This window comes from Chelonia mydas, chromosome 14, assembly GCF_015237465.2.
Source record: "Chelonia mydas isolate rCheMyd1 chromosome 14, rCheMyd1.pri.v2, whole genome shotgun sequence".
In the NCBI taxonomy this organism is placed as follows: Eukaryota; Metazoa; Chordata; order Testudines; family Cheloniidae; genus Chelonia; species Chelonia mydas.
Window position 1 is genome coordinate 8,235,688 of NC_051254.2, and position 21,976 is coordinate 8,257,663.

Below are 21,976 nucleotides of genomic sequence, written 5' to 3' on the forward strand. Positions count from 1 at the left end.
CTCCCTTGCTGTCCCCGCTCCCCCGCAGCCTCAACTCGCCATGCCACCCGCGCTCTGGGCGGCAGGGCTGCGAGCTCCTGCCAGGCAGCGGGGTTGGCTCCGGCCGGGCGGCGGGGCTGCCAGTCCTGCTGCTCTGGGCAGCATGGTAAGGGGGCGGGGACTGGGGGGTTTGAATAAGTTGGCAGGGGGTCCCAGGGGGCAGTCAGGGGACAGGGAGCAGGGGGCGGTTGGATGGGGTGAAGGTTCGGGGGGGTCAGGGGATGGGGAACAGGGGGAGTTGGATAGGCATGGGAGTCCCGGGGGGCCTGTCAGGGGGCAGGGATGTGGATAAGGGTCAGGGCAGTCAGGGGACAGGGAGCAGAGGGGTTTGGATAACAGGTGGGGTCCCAGGAGGGTGGTTAGGGGCGGGGGGGTCCCAGGAGGGGGCGGTCAGGGGACAAGGAGCAGGGGGGTTGGATGGGTCAGGGGTTCTGAGGGGGGCAGTCAGGGGGCAGGAAGTGGGAGGGGATGGATAGGGGGCAGGGACCAGGCTGTTTGGGGAGGCACAGCCTTCCCTACCCAGCCCTCCATACAGTTTCGGAACCCCAATGTGGCCCTCAGGCTAAAAAGTTTGCCCACCCCTGACTGAGAAAGTGAGATATTTTCCACTGGGTTCACTTTAGGTGTTTTCCAAATTCCAGTCTTTCATTTATTTCTTTGAACTAGTCCATTTGTGTTCATGTTTCTTATAAGATTTAACAATTTCCATAACACTGGAGTTCAATTTGCCTTTCATAAGCCCTAATTGATCTTTCTGCATGACTTGATGCACTAACCAAAGAAGGAACAGAAGAAAACTTGAAGCAATAGAGTCTGAATAAAAATAGAGCAGACTGAATTCACACAAAGGTCAGGCCTAACAAATTGGATGGCATTCACTGAAGAGTGACACAAAGAAATACCAGTGGGAGGCTGTGATTTACTTGGACATCAAGAAAATGCTTGATAAAATACCACACACAAGAGTAATATATGAAGTCAAATGTATGGAATAAGCAGGGAGATATCTGAGTCACAATATCTTGGGGGCCTAATAAAGAGGACAAGAGAAGACAATTCAGGAGGGAGAGGAAGGAGACAAGCAGATTGCCACAAAGATCATAATTAAGATAAATTGGGCTCACTTATATATTAGAGAGACAAAAGAAGAAAGCACCTCAAAATAAAGGAGGGAATCAGTAAATACAACAGAAGAGAGCAACAAGTTTCAGAAGGACTTGGATAATACTGCTTAGGGTTTATAATCTTCAAAGCAAACATTAATCCTCCTAACGGACTATGAAATAAGTACTATTATCTGCATTTTGCAGATCAGACAACAAAGAGAGAGAGATTAAGTGAGCTGACCACAGGGAGAGTCAGTATCTGAGCCAGAATTAGCGCCCATCATTTCCAGGTGCTACAAGGATACTGAGGTGATGGGCCATTAAAAATGCAGTGATAGCTAGCCAGATCCTGACTCATCATTCTTTGTACAGAACACACCTGTCTCTGGAATATAGAATCAAAGAATATCAGGTTTGGAAGGGACCTCAGGAGGTCATCTAGTCCAACCCCCTGCTCAAAGCAGGACCAATCCCCAACTAAATCATCCCCAACTTTCTCAAGCCTGACCTTAAAAACCTCGAAGGAAGGAGATTCCACCACCTCCCTAGGTAACGCATTTCAGTGCTTCATCACTCTCCTAGTGAAAAAGTTTTTCCTAATATCCAACCTAAACCTCCCCTACTGCAACTTGAGACCATTACTTCTTGTTCTGTCATCTGCCACCACTGAGAACAGTCTAGCTCCATCCTCTTTGGAACCCCCTTTCCAGTAGTTGAAAGCAGCTATCAAATCCCCCCCTCATTCTTCTCTTCTGCAGACTAAACAATCCCAGTTCCCTCAGCCTCTTCTCAGTCATGTGTTCCAGTCCCCTAATCATTTTTGTTGCCCTCCGCTGGACACGTTCCAATTTTTCCACATCCTTCTTGTAGTGTGGGGCCCAAAACTGGACACAGTACTCCAGATGAGACCTCACCAATGTCGAATAGAGGGGAACGATCACGTCCCTTGATCTGCTGGCAATGCCCCTACTTATACATCCCAAAATGTCATTGGCCTCCTTGGCAACAAGGGCACACTGTTGACTCATATCCAGCTTCTCATCCACAGTAACCCCTAGTTCCTTTTCTGCCGAACTGCTGCCTAGCCATTTGAGCCCTAGTCTGTAGCGATGCATGGGATTCTTCTCTCCTAAGTGCAGGACTCTGCACTTATCCTTGCTGAAACTCATCAGATTTCTTTTGGTCCAATCCTCTAATTTGTCAAGGTCCCTCTGTATCCTATCCCTAACCTCCAGCGTATCTACCACTCCTCCCAGTTTAGTGTCATCTGCAAACTTGCTGAGGGTACAGTCCATGCCATCCTCCAGATCATTAATGAAGATATTGAACAAAACCGGCCCCAGGACTGACCCTTGGGGCACTCCGCTTGATACCGGCTGCCAACTAGACATGGAGCCATTGATCACTACCCACTGAGTCCGACATCTACCCAGCTTTCTATCCACCTTATAGTCCATTCATCCAGCCCATACTTCTTTAACTTGCTGGCAAGAATACTGTGGGAGACCGTATCAAAAGCTTTGCTAAAGTCAAGGAATAACACGTCCACTGCTTTCCCCTCATCCACAGAGCCAGTTATCTCATCATAGAAGTCAATTAAATTAGTCAGGCATGACTTGCCCTTGGTGAATCCATGCTGACTGTTCCTGATCACTTTCCTCTCCTCTAAGTGCTTCAGAATTGATTCCTTGAGGACCTGCTCCATGATTTTTCCAGGAACTGAGGTTTTCATAGATATTAAGGTCAGAAGGGACCATTATGATCATCTAGTCCGACCTTCTGCACAACGCAAGCCACAGAATCTCACACACACCCCCGCCCCACTCCTGAGAAAAACCTCTCACCTATGTCTGAGCTATTGAAGTCCTCAAACCGTGGTTTAAAGACTTCAAGGAGCAGAGAATCCTCCAGCAAGTGACCCGTGCCCCATGCTACAGAGGAAGGCGAAAAACCTCCAGGGCCTCTTCCAATCTGCCCTGGAGGAAAATTCCTTCCCGACCCCAAATATGGCGATCAGCTAAACCCTGAGCATATGGGCAAGATTCACCAGCCAGATACCCAGGAAAGAATTTTCTGTAGTAACTCAGATCCCACCCCATCTAACATCCCATCACAGGCCATTGGGCCTATTTATCATGAATAGTTAAAGATCAATTAATCACCAAAATCACGTTATCCCATCATACCATCTCCTCCATAAACGTATCGAGTCTAATCTTAAAGCCAGATAGGTCTTTTGCCCCCACTGCTTCCCTTGGAAGGCTATTCCAAAACTTCACTCCTCTGACGGTTAGAAACCTTCGTCGAATTTCAAGTCTAAACTTCCCAATGACCAGTTTATATCCATTTGTTCTTGTGTCCACACTGGTACTGAGCTTAAATAATTCCTCTCCCTCTCCTGTATTTATCCCTTTGATATATTTATAGAGAGCAATCATATCTCCCCTCAACCTTCTTTTAGTTAGGCTAAACAAGCCAAGCTCCTTGGTGAGCTGAGGCTGACTGGCCCGTAGTTCCCCAGATCCTCCTTCTTCCCTTTTTTAAAGATGGATACTACATTAGCCTTTTTCCAGTCATCCGGGAACTCCCCCAATCGCCATGAGTTTTCAAAGATAATGGCCAATGGCTCTGCAATCACACCTGCCAACTCCTTTAGCACTCTCGGATGCAGCGCATCCAGCCCCATGGACTTGTGCTCGTCCAGCTTTTCTAAATAGTCCCGAACCACTTCTTTCTCCACACAGGGCTGGTCACCTCCTCGCCATGCTGTGCTGCCCAGTGCAGTAGTCTGGAAGCTGGCCTTGTTCGTGAAGACAGAGGCAAAAAAAGCATTGAGTACATTAGCTTTTTCCACATCCTCTGTCACTAGGTTGCCTCCCTCCTTCAGTAAGGGGCCCACACTTTCCTTGACTTTCTTCTTGTTGCTAACATACCTGAAGAAACCCTTCTTGTTACTCTTAACATCTCTTGCTAGCTGCAACTCCAGGTGTGATTTGGCCTTCCTGATTTCACTCCTGCATGCCTGAGCAATATTTTTATACTCCTCCCTGGTCATTTGTCCAATCTTCCACTTCTCGTAAGCTTCTTTTTTGTGTTTAAGATCAGCAAGGATTTCACTGTTAAGCCAAGCTGGTCGCCTGCCTTATTTACTATTCTTTCTACAAATCAGGATGGTTTGTTCCTGTAACCTCAATAAGGATTCTTTAAAATACAGCCAGCTCTCCTGGACTCCTTTCCCCTTCATGTTATTCTCCCAGGGGATCCTGCCCATCAGTTCCCTGAGGGAGTCAAAGTCTGCTTTTCTGAAGTCCAAGGTCCATATTCTGCTGCTCTCCTTTCTTCCTTGTGTCAGGATCCTGAACTTGACCATCTCATGGTCACTGCCTCCCAGGTTCCCATCCACTTTTGCTTCCCCTACTCATTCTTCCCGGTTTGTGAGCAGTAGGTCAAGAAGAGCTCTGCCCCTAGTTGGTTCCTCCAGCACTCGCACCAGGAAATTGTCCCCTACACTTTCCAAAAACTTCTTGGATTGTCTGTGCACCAGTATATTGCTCCTCCAGCAGATATCAGGGTGATTGAAGTCTCCCATGAGAACCAGGGCCTGCGATCTAGTAACTTCCATTGCTGGAAGAAAACCTGTCCACCTCATCCCCCTGGTCTGGTGGTCTAGAACAGACTCCCACCACGATATCACCCTTGTTGCTCACACTTCTAAACTTAATCCAGAGACTCTCAGGTTTTTCTGCAGTTTCATACCGGACACTCTTAACTGTCAAATTAAATCTGCAGCTTGTGGATGCATTTTTAACTCTCTTCATTGTTCCTGAATCACATGTGGATTATTAGTTACTAGGTAAACCCAATTCCCATTGGCAAAACTATAGTTATCTAATGTTTGGGATGGTGTACTTTTTCAGCTCACTGCACTCAGATTCCATCTCCTGTCTAATCTCAGCTACTGCTGAGATGTGGAAGATGGAGCTACACCATATGATGAAAGGAAACATCTAGCTTTAAACTCTTGTTCCGGTACTTTTACCTTTGCAGATCTACATATCTCCATCCCCTCCCCCCGCCACCCCACATATATGGGATCAGTCCAGTAATTTTTTTGAATGACTTCTCTAACCCTGATACAGCAAAACACTTAAATAAATGCTTAGCTTTACACATATGAGTAATCCCATTGACTTCAGTGGGATTACTCATATGCTTAAGGGCTTTTCAGGATCATAGAAGGTTAAGGTTGAAAGGGACCTCAGGAGGTCATCTAGTCCAACCCCCTGCTTGAAGCAGGACCAATCCCCAATTTTTGCCCCAGATCCCTAAATGGCCCCCTCAAGGATTGAACTCACAACCCTGGGTTTAGCAGGCCAATGCTCAAACCACTGAGCTATCCCTCCCCCCATAATAATCATAGAATACCAGGGTTGGAAGAGGGACCTCAGGAGGTCATCCACTCCAACCCCCTGCTCAAAGCAGGATCATTCCCCCATTTTTGCCCCAGATCCTAAATGGCCCCCTCAAGGATTTGAACTCACAACCCTTGGTTTAGCAGGCCAATGCTCAAACCACGGAGCTATCCCTCCCCCAAGATCAGGGTTGGCATGCACAGCAGCTTTCAGGATCAAACCCACATAGTGATTAGTAGGTCCCTACTAAGGCCAGCCCATCTGTTTCTGTGCTCTCTGAAATTTATCCTCTTTTTTGAAAGAAAGAAAGAAAAAGAAAGAAAGAAAATCTGGTTAGCTTTGTTTTAACTACAGCATGCCATTCTAGCACAAGCTCAAAGACTGGTGCACGACAGAAAACAATCTTGCAGTTTTTACACAGCCAGAACTTTCCTGGGCCAGGTCCTCAGTTGGAGTAAATCAGCAGAAGTCCATTAATTTTAATGGCAAAACATCAGTATACACTCACTGAGGATGTGGGCTTTTTGACTTCAAAAGGAGCTTTAAGCCTAAATTAGGACCCCAGAATCAGGCTTAGTACAGGATCCGTATTAGAAACCATACTTGAAGAACAGAAGTTACAAGTGGAAAATTTGTATTTATGTTGGTTCAGCTGCACCCACAGTTGTGGGTGAATGAGGGTGAGATTGTCGCTGAGAGTTTCTATCAATAGGAATCAGAACACACCAGCTTTGGTGCCCTAGTTCAGGTAAATGTGTAAGTGTGTGCATTAAGTATGTGACTAATCCCTTCCTGTTCAGCAAAGCATTTAGGCACATACTCAAAAGTTAAAAAAGAAAAACCAAGGGGAAAAAATGTAACCACATATTTCCGTACTCTACCCCCAAAACCACCCTGTCAAAAAAAGACTGTTTGCACAAATAAGCAAATTATTAATGTACATGGTTATCATTTAGGTTTTCACTTTTGGTACCAGTTTTTATGATACCATGTGGGTATGTTTTTAAAGGGACTCTGTCAGGCAGGTTAGGCCCAAAATCTAGGATATTAGTAGGAAAGTTTTATTTAAAAAAAATTAAATAACCCTGGAGGAGAATTTAAATATTCCCCTGCACTATTTGCAATCCATGTATTGCAGAATTGTACTAAAGCATGAGAATCGGAAAGTGAAATTGACTGGACAGTGACTGGTTCACTGACCAAACTGAGTGAAATGCACAAGTAAACAATCATAGAATATGGTAAAAAGTACATTTAAATTTTTAAAGTTCTTTCACTATTACTAGTAACATAAGGAAGGAAAAGTTTTTCAAAAATATAAATTTTAAACTGACAGTGTCCCTTCAATGCGCGTGTTAATTTTAAAGCTAAAACCTTTGGGCTAGATCCTAAAATGGTATAAATTAGTTCAAAAGAGACAAATGAGTTTGGTGGAGCTACACCAATTTATACCAGCTGAGGATTTGGCCCACTGTTTATAAGACTCAACGACTAAAAAGGAAAATAGCAGATTTTACCGACTCTAGTATTAATGTGTGTTATCACTGATTTTACTGAAATGTATTTAACTTTATCATGAATTAAAACTAATTTCTTCACTGTATTGTTAACTCAAAACTTTACTAATAAAGAGCATATCCTTTGCTTGGCAAAAATGCTTTTTAACATGCTATTTACATTGTTTATTAATTTCTTTTTCATTTCTGGTAATAGGAAAAAGAGTAGGTTAAATGAATGGGTCATTTAATGTTATTCCATATGTTTCATTTTGATCAGTGCTAAGCAGTCCTTCATTCTCACTGAGAAAGGATCCACTAGTAATAAAGTATTGTACTCTATCACTGATATAACAGCATAAGTGATGCATCTCCTTAAAAGCATGCTCTTGTTAAATGAAGCAAGAGTCTCGTACAATATAACAAATGGCAAGTCATAAATCCAAATGACACACAAAACATTTGAGAAAAATTTGAGCAGCAAGAGCCCAAACCCAATTTCTACTCAAGTTAATTACTGACCAGGTGGTAAATTGCTACATTCTCTGTAACTTCTGTCTAAACTTCAGTGATCATCTCTTTATTGGAAATGGTACATATGGAAATATGAAAGTATAGTGCTCTAATAAAGTAGAATTTAAATCATACAAGTTGGGCAGAAAACGTTTAACAGACTTTCCATGTATTGCAATTCCATCCCATACCATTTTATTTCATAGCTGTATACTAACAATGTCAGACATACCCACACAATTATATCTTTTCCTGATGTTCAGGACTGGCCTGAATCGTCAGACTTATATAATCTTTCCAAGGGTCTGAGGCTACAAAATTATTACTGGTATTGACTGGTAAACCGTTCAGCATGGGGATTGTATGTTAGCTTCTGAAACTGCAGCTGTATGCTTCAGCAATGAAGGTTTCTTTTTATTTTGAAACATACCATGCAATATTAAAGATAATGCTATAGAATTATCTTAGAAAGTTCCTAGAAAGGTAAGTAAATCCTTATATTTCTTAATACCTGTCGGTTAGTGTGGAGGATCCTCTAAAGTCATTTTAGAAGATCTTTCCTGTAGAAAAGCCTGCACTCCAACACTTTTTGCCTAGCTCACTTCACACAGATACTCCTAAACATTTTCCACTCCTCCCTGTTCTATGACTCCCTTTGACGTAACCTTCCTATATCTTCCTTGGCTGGTTTAACTACCTTTATGAGTCACCTTTCATAAAGGTAGTTGGCTCCCTGCTTTTTTTTTTTAAACCTTCTTTGGCTTCTGCTGAAAGACGATCTATCCCTCGCACCTTCCTTTTTATTAAAGTTTGCAGTGAATTAATGGAAAATGCCAACATTTTGAACTTTTTGCAGATATGACTATGGATGATGTTCGAGAATTCGAGAAAAATATGCATGAAAAGACCAACATTAAAGTTTGCAATCAACATTCATCTACTGTGGATGAAATAGAGAGCCATGCAAAATCAAGTGTATGTAGTTTTTTAAAACATATTGCCCACCCTCGCCTAACTCACAAATCAAAGAAGAATGGCCCTTTTTAAGCATGATCCTGCTGCTCCTGAAGTTAACGGGAGGTTTGACATTCAGTGGAATCAGAATCACTCCCGGTAAAGTGTAATCCTGCATTTTTTGCACCCCAAACTCCCACTGAGCTAGTAGAGGATAGGGTCAGGTTCATAACTCCCCATCTTCCAGGAGAACAAAATCCTCAAACTTCTGTTGGGTGCACAAAGAGGAATTTTAGTAGAAGCAAGATCAAGCAATGTCAGGTTTGGCATCCAGTTATTCTGATTGTTTCAAAGCCATGTCAGTGTTCAAGTGTCATTTGTCAAACAGCCAGGAACCTGGGGAGTGGAAAAGTTCTGTGGGGCTGCTGAAATTGTACCACTGAGAAAAAGGCTAACTGGGTTTTTCACTTGTCTTCAAGATCATTTGCAGTGTTGCCCTTGATAAGCTACAAACTAGGAGCCTGAAAGGAGATACAGTGACATTTCAGTTTTAAAATGTTGGTATTTCTGGCATCTCTAGTCAGGCCAAAATCCCATGGGAGTGAATGACGGCTTTGCCCAAATAACGATGTCGGGGCTAGTCCTTAAGGGCTATATCCTGAAGTCCTAACTCAGTCATTATTCAATCAAAGCTTCCAATGACTTCAGAAGGACTTTCTCTCAGTAAACAGTGAGGGCCTGATTCTTACACCAAATTTGCGCAGGTGCAACTCTAGATTTAAGCTGGTGAATTCCCATTGACTTTTTCAGAGTTATTCCTGATGCCTACACCAGTAAGCGAGATTAGAATCAGGCTCAGACTAAAGATCTCAGGATTTGGCCCTTTGGGCTTTTGGTAAAAAGCCTATGGTCCTTATTCAGCCCTTACTTAGGCAAAACTGCCACTATCATCAGGGCAGGATTTGGTCTTTATTAATAAAAAGAAAATGACAGAATGGAGTCATGTATTTCTGAGTCCTTTGCAGTTCTGGGTCAGGATTAGTTTTACTTGAGTGCATATCAGCATGGGGTAGGGCAACCAGATGTCCTGATTTTATAGGGACAGTACCAATATTCAGGGCTTTGTCTTATATAGGTGCCTATTACCCCCACTCCCGTCCCAATTTTTCACACTTGCTATCTGGTCACCCTAGCATGGGCATGAATTTGAGGCAAGCATAGACTAAAAACCAAATATTAAGTTCAGGCAGGGTGAGCGCTCCCTTTCTGCTTCTGAAATTGCCAATATTGGGAGGGGCACGTGGTAGGACTTTCATTGGTCTGCCTTCCACTCTGATGGCATGTTATTGAGGAATCTTCCTCTCTATATCTCTCCCCATACAGAAGCCATGTTTTATTTTATTTTTCATTATTAAAGGCCTGATCCAAAGCGCACTGAAGTCAATGAAAGGACGCCTATTAACTTCAGTGGGGTTTGGATCAGGCCCTAAGTGCAGAAACACTACTTGCAATGTAACATAAGTTAAGCAAAATGTAAATCAGCAAAACAGGGCCAAATTCATCCCTGGTGTAAATGGGTGGGCTCCCTTGAGCTCATCAGCTTACCTCACCCACTTACCTCAGGGGTGAATATGGCTAAAATATCCTCCACTCCCAGTAATAGGAGCTGCCTGTAGACTGAAAAAGCCCCTGGACCAGTAAAGTCGGTTCAGAGGGGAGCAGGCAAATTCGCACTGAATGGGGACTTTGATTATTTTATAGGATTCTACAATACAGCATAAAGCCTGTTTCACACAACAGTGAAACATTCTACAGTCAAGGCTACATACACACAACTATGTTACATTAAAATAAGGGGGTCACAGTGTATAGCTCGTATGTGGTTTTTTTCATTTTAACCAGATGGTATCCAACCATAAGGAGAAAATGAAGTAGCGTAGCTTATATCCCCTCCACTGCAGAAATACAATAAATTTTATTACAACATCCCTGGGTTAAATAACTATGGGTATAACAGAGAGTGTATTTAGCCCCATAGCTCCATCCTCACATGGCTATGAGGACAGTTTTCCTCTCTCCTCCTACAGTGTGGGTTTTGAGTATCACATGGCATGTCGTTAATGTGCTGTTGAGTGGATGTCTACATAGCAGCTGGGAGGTATAGTTCCCAGCTTGGGTAGCTGTACATGCGCTAGCTCTGCTTGAGCTAGAACGCTAAAAAAAAGTGTGGCCACAATGGCATGGGCAGTGGCTTTGGCCAGCTGCCTGAATACAAACCCTGTGGGGTCAGGTGGGATCGTATTATGCAGCTAGCCCAAGCCACCACCCGCGCTGCCACAGCCACACTACTGTTTTTAGCGCAAGAGCTCAGGCAAAGCTAGCACATGTACTTCTATGTGAGCTAAGAATTACACCGCGCAGCTGCTGTGTGGACATACCCTTCGCGTGAAGCAGCATAGGAGGCCAGTAGCAGTAATATAGACATAAATCTTAGCAATGCAAAAAAAACCCTCTCCTGAGCTTTCTTTAAATATGCATCCCATGGATCTATCATCACTTATAATATAACCTCCTGCAGAATGTTTATAAGGAAGTTTTACAGTACCTGAAAAATATTTCTTACTGACTACATATGTTATATAGTGCTGGGGACTGGAGCTGTGCAAAACTCCGCCATTTCGGTTTACGGGAGCTTTGTGTGAGCCTGTTTTCTGTGCTGGTTCTGGTGGGTTTACATCCACTGAGTTTCTTGCTGAGATTCCTTCAAATGAACTCAAAAAAACTCAAAGTGAAACTCATCTGAAACAGCTGAATTTTGCTTTGAGTTGTAGCAATAAACCCCTGTATGACACTCCAAATGCAATGCAAGGTTTGAAAAAAGATTTGCTTAACTTTTGCTGAACCTGTCCTGAATTCTGAGTTTGTACAGAAAAATTAGAAGGGTTACACCTGGCTTAGGAATTTATTAGAAAATGTTTGTATTGCTGTGTTTGGAACACGTTATTCTGGGCTTACTCTGCCCTCTTGTGGATTTGTTCAGTAGTGTCTATGTGACCGATACATTTGCTCACCTCCACATGAGAAGGCTTTCTCTAGTAACAGGGAAGCATTCTTTGGGCCTGATTCTCCATTGCGTTGCACCTTGTGCAATCATTTACACTTGTGCAAAGGAGGTGTGTAATGCTACCAATTCTGATCTCATAATTCCACAGGTGTAAACAACTTCACAGAATTCAAAGCAGTGGAGAATGAGGCCTTTTGTGTGGGGAAGACCTTCCCCACAAGCCCACATTTTCAAGAGTGGCCCTTCATTCTGGGTGCTTTCATTTTTGGATGCCCAATTTGAGACACCTAGCTCCTGTTGAAAGACATGAAGCACTCTCTTCTGTCTGGGAACTCAATATGCTCTGCGTGCTCAGCACCTCTAAAAATCAGGCCTAATGGTGTGTCAAACCAGGCACCTAAAATCAGTGACCTCTTATGAAAACTTTGGCCAGAGCTCCTATTAACTCTAGTACAATTCCAATACATGAATCCCCACCCTGGGGTGAGAATACACCCTTTGGTTTAGATTTTGATGGCAATCACTGCAATGGAGCTCTTGAAATCATCTTTGAAATGGTTCTAACTTTCCATTTGTCTTTCTTTTCTTCTCATTAAAGACATGACGATGGATGAAGTCCGAGAATTTGAACGTGCAACTCAGGAAGCCACCAACGAGAAAATTGGGATTTTCCCACCTGCAATATCTATCTCTAATATTTCCCTGCCTTCGTCAACCCGTAGTGCTCCTTCTAGTGCTCCATCCACTCCTCTATCCTCAGATGCTCCTGAATTCCTATCAGTTCCCAAAGACCGACCTCGGAAAAAATCTGCTCCAGAAACCCTCACGCTTCCAGACCCAGAGAAAAAAGCACTTTAAATTTAACCTAGCATGTTTCCTTCTGACAAGCCATGTCTGCCAGAACAAGAGTAACTTAACATTTACAAAGCTCAGTGTGGTTGGTTGTTTGGATTTTTTTTTAATGATTTTACCGATCTAGAAAGATGATTTCTTTACTCAGACTTGTTCCTTAAAACCCTTAAATAAGTGCATGTGAGAGAACATAGTTCATATACTCTGATTCCCAAAGTAAAGCTCAAAGCCATATGGCACATGCTATTAATGTGAAATTAAATAGTCTGAGAATAGCCTGCAATTGTGATTGGAAATGCTGAAGGTATTTAATAAAGCTGGTAAGGATTTCTGAAGGGAACTAGTGTCAATTTAGGTGCAGGGTTACGTTAAAAAGGTAAAAATCCAATTTTCTCCTATTATATCGGAATTTCTAAAAATTTTCTACTCAGGCTTATCATGTCTAATCATAAACCTTTGAACTGCTACTTATTGATACTTGAACACCAACAGCAATTATTCAAATTCAGGTGTTGCTTAATATGACTCAGGATTTGGGGCCTAGCTAACACAAACTTTAAACTTTTTAAAACTAAATAACCAATGCACCAAGGCTCCATTTGTAATTAATAATACTGACTTTAAGGCCACTGAACTATTTATACCTTGCACAGAATTTATAAAAGATTCCACCCATTTCTTGTTTATATTGTATTTTACTAGTTCTCCCCAGTCCTCTTGTGATCTCTCAAGTATGTGCTGGTGTTTGTAACCCCTGCTCCAGGTATAAAAAAGACGGAAACGCAAGCAGCTAAATAGTTTAAAGAGTCCAAATAATGCAAGGGTCTTCTCCCAATGAAGCTGTCATCATAGCATTCCTGTCATTCATTTAAGTCCTCTGAACTCCTGGCTAATTACAATGAAACCAGCTTTCAGGGTCTGATACAAATCCCATTGAAGCCAGTGGGAAGACTCTCATTGCCTTCAGTGGGCTTTGGCTCAGGCTCTAAATAACCACTCGAGGGATTGTAAAAAAATCTGGAGCTCAATGAGGGAGGTCTTCTACTAAAGGTGGGGAAGAATGGTACTTAGTACATTTGGGGATACTTTAGGACAGTCTCTTAAGACAGGTGGGTGCCTAATAAGGGTAGCCTCCTGTACAGATTTCACTGTACAAATTAGTGCTGAATGTATATTATGCTATGATGTTTTACCAGATGCAGAATAATTGTTGTTTGAGCATGGATAGTGAATAACTAGGCCATGATGCTTTGGAACAGCACCTGGGAGTAAAGATTCTGAAAAGAAACATTTTTTATATGTCCACCATTGGAAAGTTCTTTAAAGATCTTCAGCCACAACCTTTGCTCTGCCCTGATGTGTTACATATTCAGATTCAATTTCAGATCCCAGTCTAGGTTTCTTGCTTCATGGGCTAACGGGATAATAATGTTGTAGAGGCAGCATATTCAGCCCTCAAACAAAAAGAAGTCATTCAACAGTGGCCACTTTAGCCAATTAAGGAGCAGATTTGATGAGTTCCATCCTGTCCTCACTGGACAGAAAAATTGTGATTGTGATAGGAGACCTCATAGGTGATGAGGGGGGAAATATGGGGATCTTCTGGGCTTCCTGAGGGAGAAGGAGGACTTACCCTTACTTTATCCCTGTCCTTTCATGCTAATGCGGTCTCCAGTAGCAGGAAACAGATCTCAGACTTTGCCACTGATCTCTAAAAGGGGAGAGAATTGAAAGACATGACTTACCAAAAATAAAGGGGTCATCTGACAACTAAGTAACATGTAATGTAACATGTGGGAAAGGGGAGCAACATCCCTGGCCTGTTAGTGAAATCACCCTTCAGTCTCAGGAATAAAATTCAGAAAAGGGATTTTCTCCCCAAACCAGGAGTAAAAAATATAGGGAAATAAGGAGCCACTTCCTTTCTAAAATTCAGCCTTATGGAGAAACCTTTCCTATTGACGTCCAGTCACAGGGCTCGTTGTTGACTTTCATATAATGGGTTTAGTCCTCTGCAATGCTACCATTGTGTTTAGTCCCCTGTGATGCTATTTAACTAATGTCAGCATCTACCACCCTTGTTGTTGTAGTAGACTTTAAATAAGTCATTGTGAATGCCCAGTGAAAGGTGGATATTATCTGAATCACATATTCATATTGAGATGGTATCTTGTACTGTCAGTTATAACAAGCATGGTGAAGCAGAGAGACGGACCTCACGGAATGATGAAGAATCAGTTTGTGGATAGAATTCCCCGGTGGCGGGATATGTTTGTACCATCTTCCCAGCATGGTAGCATGATTTTTGCTTGTGGGAAAGTTTAACTGACTTAAACCTTTTGACCTTTCGAATAGCTCCATGTCCAGTAGTAGATGCTAAGGTGAATGTCTGATTTTTATGGGCTAGTTTTAGTAACGGGAGAGGGAGGGGAAGAATTCCACTGTCAGCTGACATTGAAAATGTGTGTGTATTTGAAAGTTAAAAGCCCATGGCTAAATAAAATCCAGTAGCTCTTTGTAGGTTAGCCTGTGGTATGACTTCATCCATTATCTCATATATTGTCCATGTTCTGCTTTCCTTTCCTCTCAAGGCCAGCAAGTCCATGTGCTTAGTAAATTAACTGGTGATTGATATTTGTGATTTTTTTTTAGCCAGTGAAATGCCACAGGTATCAAATGCTAAAGTACCCTACATCAACTTATGACTTTAATTAACAGATGTGTGTACTAATTAAATATTCATAATTTCTGCATGTATACAAATAAATGTTGATATTCTTTTATTTGCTTCTGAATGTTTAACACAGATCATTAGGACAAAGCATACATAGCTTAACTCATTTGTTTATTTTTTTTAAGTATCAAACTTCCTATCCTGTGTGATAAGATTATTATCGTATGTAGGTATGGGGATCAGGCATGTATGAACATTATTAACATATCTTAAGAGGATTCAAATTAATTTGCTGTATGGTGGATATTTAGGAAAGAGAAAAGAATTGACTGAGCATGCAGTGGAAAAATAATGAATCCTTAATGCTATGCCTCTGCATGCAATTCTATAACTCTGAGCTCCATTCACGAGTACTGTATTACAGAAGTATAACGTTTACTGAATAGACAACTAAAATTTTTCTAATTCACTGCTAGCCAACATGGGGATCAGTACAATCCATATCTGCCTTCAATGTGGGTGCTAATGGTGGCAAATAAAAAGATCCATAGAATGTCACTGCTTTGGATAAGAAAGAACTATAGGTTACATCATGCTTTCCACAGGTTACACAAGCATCCTATGCTGTGTTCTGCTCTGTTTTACCCCAGTGTTTCTACCATTAAATATGCTCTCAAAAATAATTTTTCAATATCATTTCATTTTCTTTTTGTCGTGGCAGGATATCTGTTTTCTACAATGTTCCTTACACACATACAGAAAAATAAAATAAAAAAAAAAGCAATCTAGAATATTTTTCTGACAACATGTTTTGAGAAAATGTTTTGTTTATTTTCATTGCTGACTTGTGAATGGATTTTGTAAAAATACCTGCTGTATAATTTTCAGACATGTTTGTGGGAGGGGAAGGAAGTAGAGTATTTTGCACATGTTGATTTCTTTTGTGAAAAAAAATTGTACGAGGCACATCTTTAAAGTATGATGCAGCACAGCAAAACTGAAGTTACTTAATAATTCGGTGGCCTCCTTAGTCCCTGCTGCCATGACTGGAGAATTAAATAATACAACCATAGTGAGGCTCCACAAAAAAATTATCACCAAGAAGAGCACAATGAAGCTGATAAAGCAATTGGCTTATGATTTTTTTTTAAATCCTTCTCCCCACCCTGCTCCTACTTTTATATGTATTTCCTCCAGAATAATCAGACCTTGCAGAATGATGCTGGCAATTGAGGTCCCAATCCTGCAGTCCTGACACAGGTAAAACACCAACTGAATTAAAAAGAGAGATTTCTCTGAATAAGAATTTGCAGGGGCCCGGTCCAGCCACTCTTATTTGTGTGAATAGTCTTTAGTAATAGACTTCAATGGGATTATTCACTACAGTAATGATTGGTCACATAGGTAAGAGTTACAAAATAATCCAACAGAAAGGCATAGTTTGATCTTATTCTGTTGCTTTTTGATCATACCAAGATTTTGGGAGATGATTTTGCTCCACTGAGGGCACAATTCATTTTCATGAGTAGTAGTATACAAATACAATAGAAAACAGAAGGCACTCAAATAGGTATTTTGAAACTGGACTATTTGTCCGGTGACTTTAATTTGGTAATAAGACAGCAACAATCTTTAATAATGCATTGGGATTTGCTGCACTATAACTTAACGTTCTCTTACTTAAAAAAGGCTGAACATACATGCTTTTTATGAGTTAGTAAGTGCAATAAGAGAGAATACATGAATTTGTCAATAGGAACTTTTCAACTGCCATTATTCAGACTTAATTTAGTTGTCTAAGTTCCAAAATGCTTGAGGCTAACTGAGTCTAACAATGTTTTTGCTTTAAATGGACAGCATGGTCACTGAATTACAGTCTCCTCTAATTTTTGGGTGTCACTAATACAGATTAATTGTTTTTATTTCATTTCTGTGAAAGTTCTGTGTGACTTTGAATGTCCCTGTAATCCTTAGTGTCTAGCTTTAGGTTTAGAGTTATGACATTTAACTTAGAGAATGTACCACTGCCATCAGAGAAGGACCAAGCTTTGAAATGTGCCGTATGTTAAACAATGCAAGGCTAAGCAGAAGAATTTTATTCTCATATCTGTCATCCATATCACTTAGTTGCTGTTTTTTGAGTTATTTATTATTGTTAATAACTTACTTTTCCTTACATTCTGTTGTAAATAAACTACCAAGCAATCTTCTTTACAAGTGTGGCTATTTTCTTTTGGTCAATATCATGTGATGAGGTTCAGATTTATATAATCTCTATGGTATCTGTTCACTGATCAAAGCAATTTCCCCATATCATTTGCACATAAGCCTGAAATACATAGGATAACCCAAGGAAATAAAATTTTACCTGGACACTCAGCGCTCATGATACCCAATAAAGATGCTCACCAGTGCTTTGGTGCCACACAGTATCGCTATTATTATGGCTGAGGTAATTAAGCACACATCACTCTCAGGTTCACCTTTTCATCTATAAAATGTTGACCATTTAAGTCACAATGCAGACCTTAAGCAGAGATTCAGCATTTCCTAATTCTCAATTTAAAGCTTGGCAACCTAGTAGTTTTAATATTGTGCATATATTGTCACAACGGGAGATAGAAAACATTTACATGGCGTTTATTGGAACTGGTTTCCCCTAGGATGCTGCAGTTACTTTTTTGTTCTACCCAGGTAAGACCTAGTCAGGTGGTGATAGTCCTTAAGGATTGTCTGTTGTTCATGGTTTGGGAGGAACGTGCTTAAAAGCTTGTCAGCAATGGTGTATATGCTGACCTAAACACATTTCCTGATACAGCAATTTTTATAGTAACAATTTCATAATATCAACCAGATATAGTAAGTTGTATAGACAACTACTCCAAATTGTCATAATACTAATTGCCCATCCAGTTTCAAGGATAATTCTTCAGTGTTCACATTATTGAAATTATATACCATATACTCTGTTTTTCCTCTGCTTATCCTGAGCCCATGTCTCTCCAACACATCTCTCCCCTTACCAAGATCCTTTTCTAGACTATCTTTCTCCTCACTACATAGAATATCAGCTGCAAACAATGTACACCAAGGTGCTTCCTTTTGAATGTTCCTTTTGTGGGTATCCAAGATGAGGGTAAATAAGAAAGGGCTCAGTGTTGATCCCTGATGCACTCCCCCCTTTACCCATAGTTCATCTGCTGCACCACTAAAAGTTCTAACTGTTGATGTTGCACACACATACATGGCTTGAACAAGCCACACACAAAGTTCTGGTACCATTTTCTCCCTCATACACACCAGACGATTTCTCTTGGAACTTGTTCAAAGGCCTTTTCCAGATCCAATAAATACCATGTGAATATTTTTCATCTCCAGTTGTGACTATATATGTACAGTATTAAAACCACTAGATTGCCAAGCTTTTACATTGAGAATTAGGAAATGCAGAGTCTCTGTTTTTCATTCAACTACCTTATGAATTGATTGCCAGTCTAGGTCCTGTTCCTGCTCCCATTAACGTCAATGGGACTGGGCTGCACTTTTGCAAAAGGAAACAAATTTACTGCCGCTTTCTTTATTAAAATCGTATATAACAAGAATTACCTGGTAGGGAAGCAGATTTAAATCAATCATTCTTACAAGTAGCAACCTATTATTGCATGGATGCAAAATTTCAAGAGCCTTTTCTTTTATCTGATGTGCAAGTGCTAATCTGCATATAAATTAAACCTCTTTAGCATGATCAACCATCCATAAGACCACATGAATGGCTGTAGAAATGGTCTGATAGATAATACGCGTAAGTTGTAATGGAAACAAGACTAGGAATAGAGTCTTAAATGTTGTTAATTGCACCTGCCTTTAAATTTCCAAATAGGAAATTCTTAAAGATTCTTTTTAAAACTATTATATTGAGAACTTGCATAGTGCTCCACATTTTCAATGCACTTTGCAAACATTAATTAGTTAAGCCTTATTTCAATCTCTGTGAAGTAAATAGGCAAGAATTATTATCACCACTTTACAGATGGGGACACTGCCATTCAGTAAGTAGTGTTGTGATTGATACATGGTTTTAGGTATTAGTTCTGAAATCTATTATGGTTCCTCAGCACAGCTCCAATGCTGCACATAAAAATACCTTTAAAAGGCAAAGGATTGTCTTGTGATTTACAGCATAAGATTAGGAGACAAACCAAGGGGTTTTGTTAAAATCTGCATTTGGGTGAGATTTTTAGGGCTTGATTCACAAAGGGGATCTAGGTCCAACATTTAGGCCCCACTGATATTCACAAAACCTCTGCTCAGATGTCCCCAATGCTGTATGTGCCTAAATTCCCCCAGTGCCTGTATTTCAACTGGCACAGTCCCTTAGGTGCCTACATGTGCACAGCTGCCTTTGTGTTCACACCACCCAACAGTTCCACTTATAATTCACCTTTGAGGTGGAAAATCTAAGTTCACGCCCTTGCTCCACATCAGGCAGAGTGGGGATTTGAACCTGGATCTCATGCATCCTGGGCTAGTGCTCTACCCATTGGGCTATTGAGTAAAAAAGGGCATGGTAGCAGCACCTCCTCCTCTGTTTTTCTTGAGAAAGGGCCAGTCTGGCTTAGGCCCTTAACTCCAGGAGAAAGGTTCACAGCTGTGAATCCCCAATGGAGGGAGGCACCTATCTCTCTCTGACCTGGATTTAGGAGCCCAACTCCCTATGAAGTGTGAGGCTTAGGCCACAACCCTCTCCTTGGCAATTCCTACTAGCTATTTTAGGCAGCTCAGTATGCTTGCTGTCTTTTGTGAATCCCTTTTCTGGCACATGACTCTCACCGAGCATTGTATAGAGAGCCTGGATGCCTACCTAATGGCTGTGAATTCCATTTAACAACATGACACATAAACTGTAATACTCAGCCTGGATTTCCTTTTTGAATCTAGCCCTTAGAACCTCTAAATCTTTTGAAATGCACTTCAGGGACAATAGTAAACTTTTACAGATTTTTATTCCTGTGTAGAATCAACCTAGCTCTAGGAGAGTGAACTGAATCATGTCTGGCTTGCACATCCACAACACAGTTGTCATCTAATTTCTGGTAACTGGGCCACCTGTGTAAATGCACTGTATTCAAATGAAGCCTCAAGTACACTTATATATTCCCACAATAGAACAACTGGATTGCACAGGTGTCAGGGCATAATTTGAGCAAAATGGGGTCGCTCAGGTGTATCTGAGTGCAGTATGTAGCCTGCAGAGTCTTTACTGTTTGTGTTGATGCATGAGCTAAAAAAACTCTGCTTGGCTTTCAGATCCCAAAATGTTTGCAGAGCTGATGGTTACCTGAAAAAATCTGATACAGCATCAGAAGGACACAATAAATGTAAGCTATTTTTACAAATACATTTTTCAGAACAGAGCTGCATTTTCCCTCAAAGTGGGAATATCCCAGTGGGAATATAAGAAAACCTCCAGATCCCCTGTTCTCTCCAGAAATCATTTTTTTCTGCTGCTAGCTTTGTGTCCTGGTATTATTTCCATATACTAGCGATAATAAAGAGAATCTTTTCTGGGACTGAATAGCTCAAGGTATTTGTACTAGACAATAGAGACTTTCTCTTCCAGCACCTTGGTTTGCATCCAGCCTCGATCACTATTGACTGCAACTCATCATTCAATAAGTGATATGAGCTTTGTACTCTCAATCCATTTCTCCACATGCAGATTTGCATATTGTAAACACCACCATCAAAACAAGCACCCTTCTTGGCATCCTCACCAGAAATACCAACAATTAAATGCTCTCTTTTTTTCCCATGTAGAGATTGGTCATCCTCCATGGGGAAAGGAAAAGGTCTTTTCACTATCATATTTACTTGTATCGAAAGCAAGAAAAAACATATGGCACTTTGCTTTGACTGGCAATTATTCAAATTTTATTCTCTTCAGAAGTGTGCCTTGTTCCAACACATTTGTGCTACCAAACTAGAAAAATATTGCTTGATGACCAAGAGCTTTCTTCTGCCCTTTCTTAATGAATTGCTCATTCTCGTTTGATTATTTCTGAGGATAATATGTTCATCTAATTCTTACATTTGATTTAATACATTTGATTACATTTCTTACATTTGATTTAATATGATAGTCGGTATGTCAAATGCATTTGTTGCTCCCTAGAGATATGAAATACTTTAGATGGGGGATATTTTTCAGTCACAAAGAAACAGAAAGAAAAAAAATCTATGAAAGGAAGAAAAGTAAGGCAATGGATATATAAAAAAGACCATTCTTCAGATACTATCCTGGGTAGGCTGAAACCATAAAGCATAGTGATCTGCTTGAAACAGTTGCGTGAGTGAGCAGAACAAGAGGAAAAACTTGTTAATTCACGAAGGAACGGTCCCTAATGAAAGGCAATGCAATCTGTATAGTGATACTGAGAGTTTGGGTTTCAGTCCCAACTATGACTTTAAACAAATTTTCAGATGAGCCCTTTAAGTCCAAGTGCCTCAGTTTTTGAGTGCCCAAATCAGTATCGCCAACTCCAAACATTACAAAATGATTAGCCAGGCTCCCCCAAAATCATGAGATTGGAGTAGTAATAATGAGGTTTACAAAATAAATAAATGTGGGGTCCTTTTTCTGAGCTGCCCTCTGAGCTTTGAGGCTGCTCTTGAGCTGGATTTTTCAAGCTTTTTCTCTGCAACCAGGAGGGCTGGGCACTGTTATTTTTAAACAGCAGCTGAGACTCTTCTCTTTGGGAGGTGGGGCTTTAAGTCAAACATCAAATGTTGGGAAACTTGTGATACAATCAAGAGAGCTGCCAACCTGAGACCTTGAGGACCCAGCACACAGAGGCAGCCAGCACCCT

At 41.0% G+C, this 21,976-nt stretch overlaps 1 protein-coding gene across 8 annotated transcripts in view; it reads left to right on the forward strand.

The window, feature by feature from the left end:
• PITPNC1 (phosphatidylinositol transfer protein cytoplasmic 1) overlaps positions 1-17,324 on the forward strand; it is a 198,495-nt gene extending 181,171 nt beyond the window's left edge. For 6 of the 8 annotated variants that reach the window (XM_037914088.2, XM_037914091.2, XM_037914089.2 and 3 more), the window contains one exon: positions 12,183-17,324. In XM_037914088.2, coding sequence (XP_037770016.1) covers positions 12,183-12,442 — 260 coding nt within the window. In that variant the 3' untranslated portion in view covers positions 12,443-17,324. Of the gene's footprint in view, positions 1-8,422; positions 8,542-12,182 lie in introns of all 8 variants that reach the window. The other 2 variants (XM_037914090.2, XM_043527639.1) reach the window with 1 other exon arrangement.
• The last annotated feature ends 4,652 nt before the right edge of the window (positions 17,325-21,976 follow it).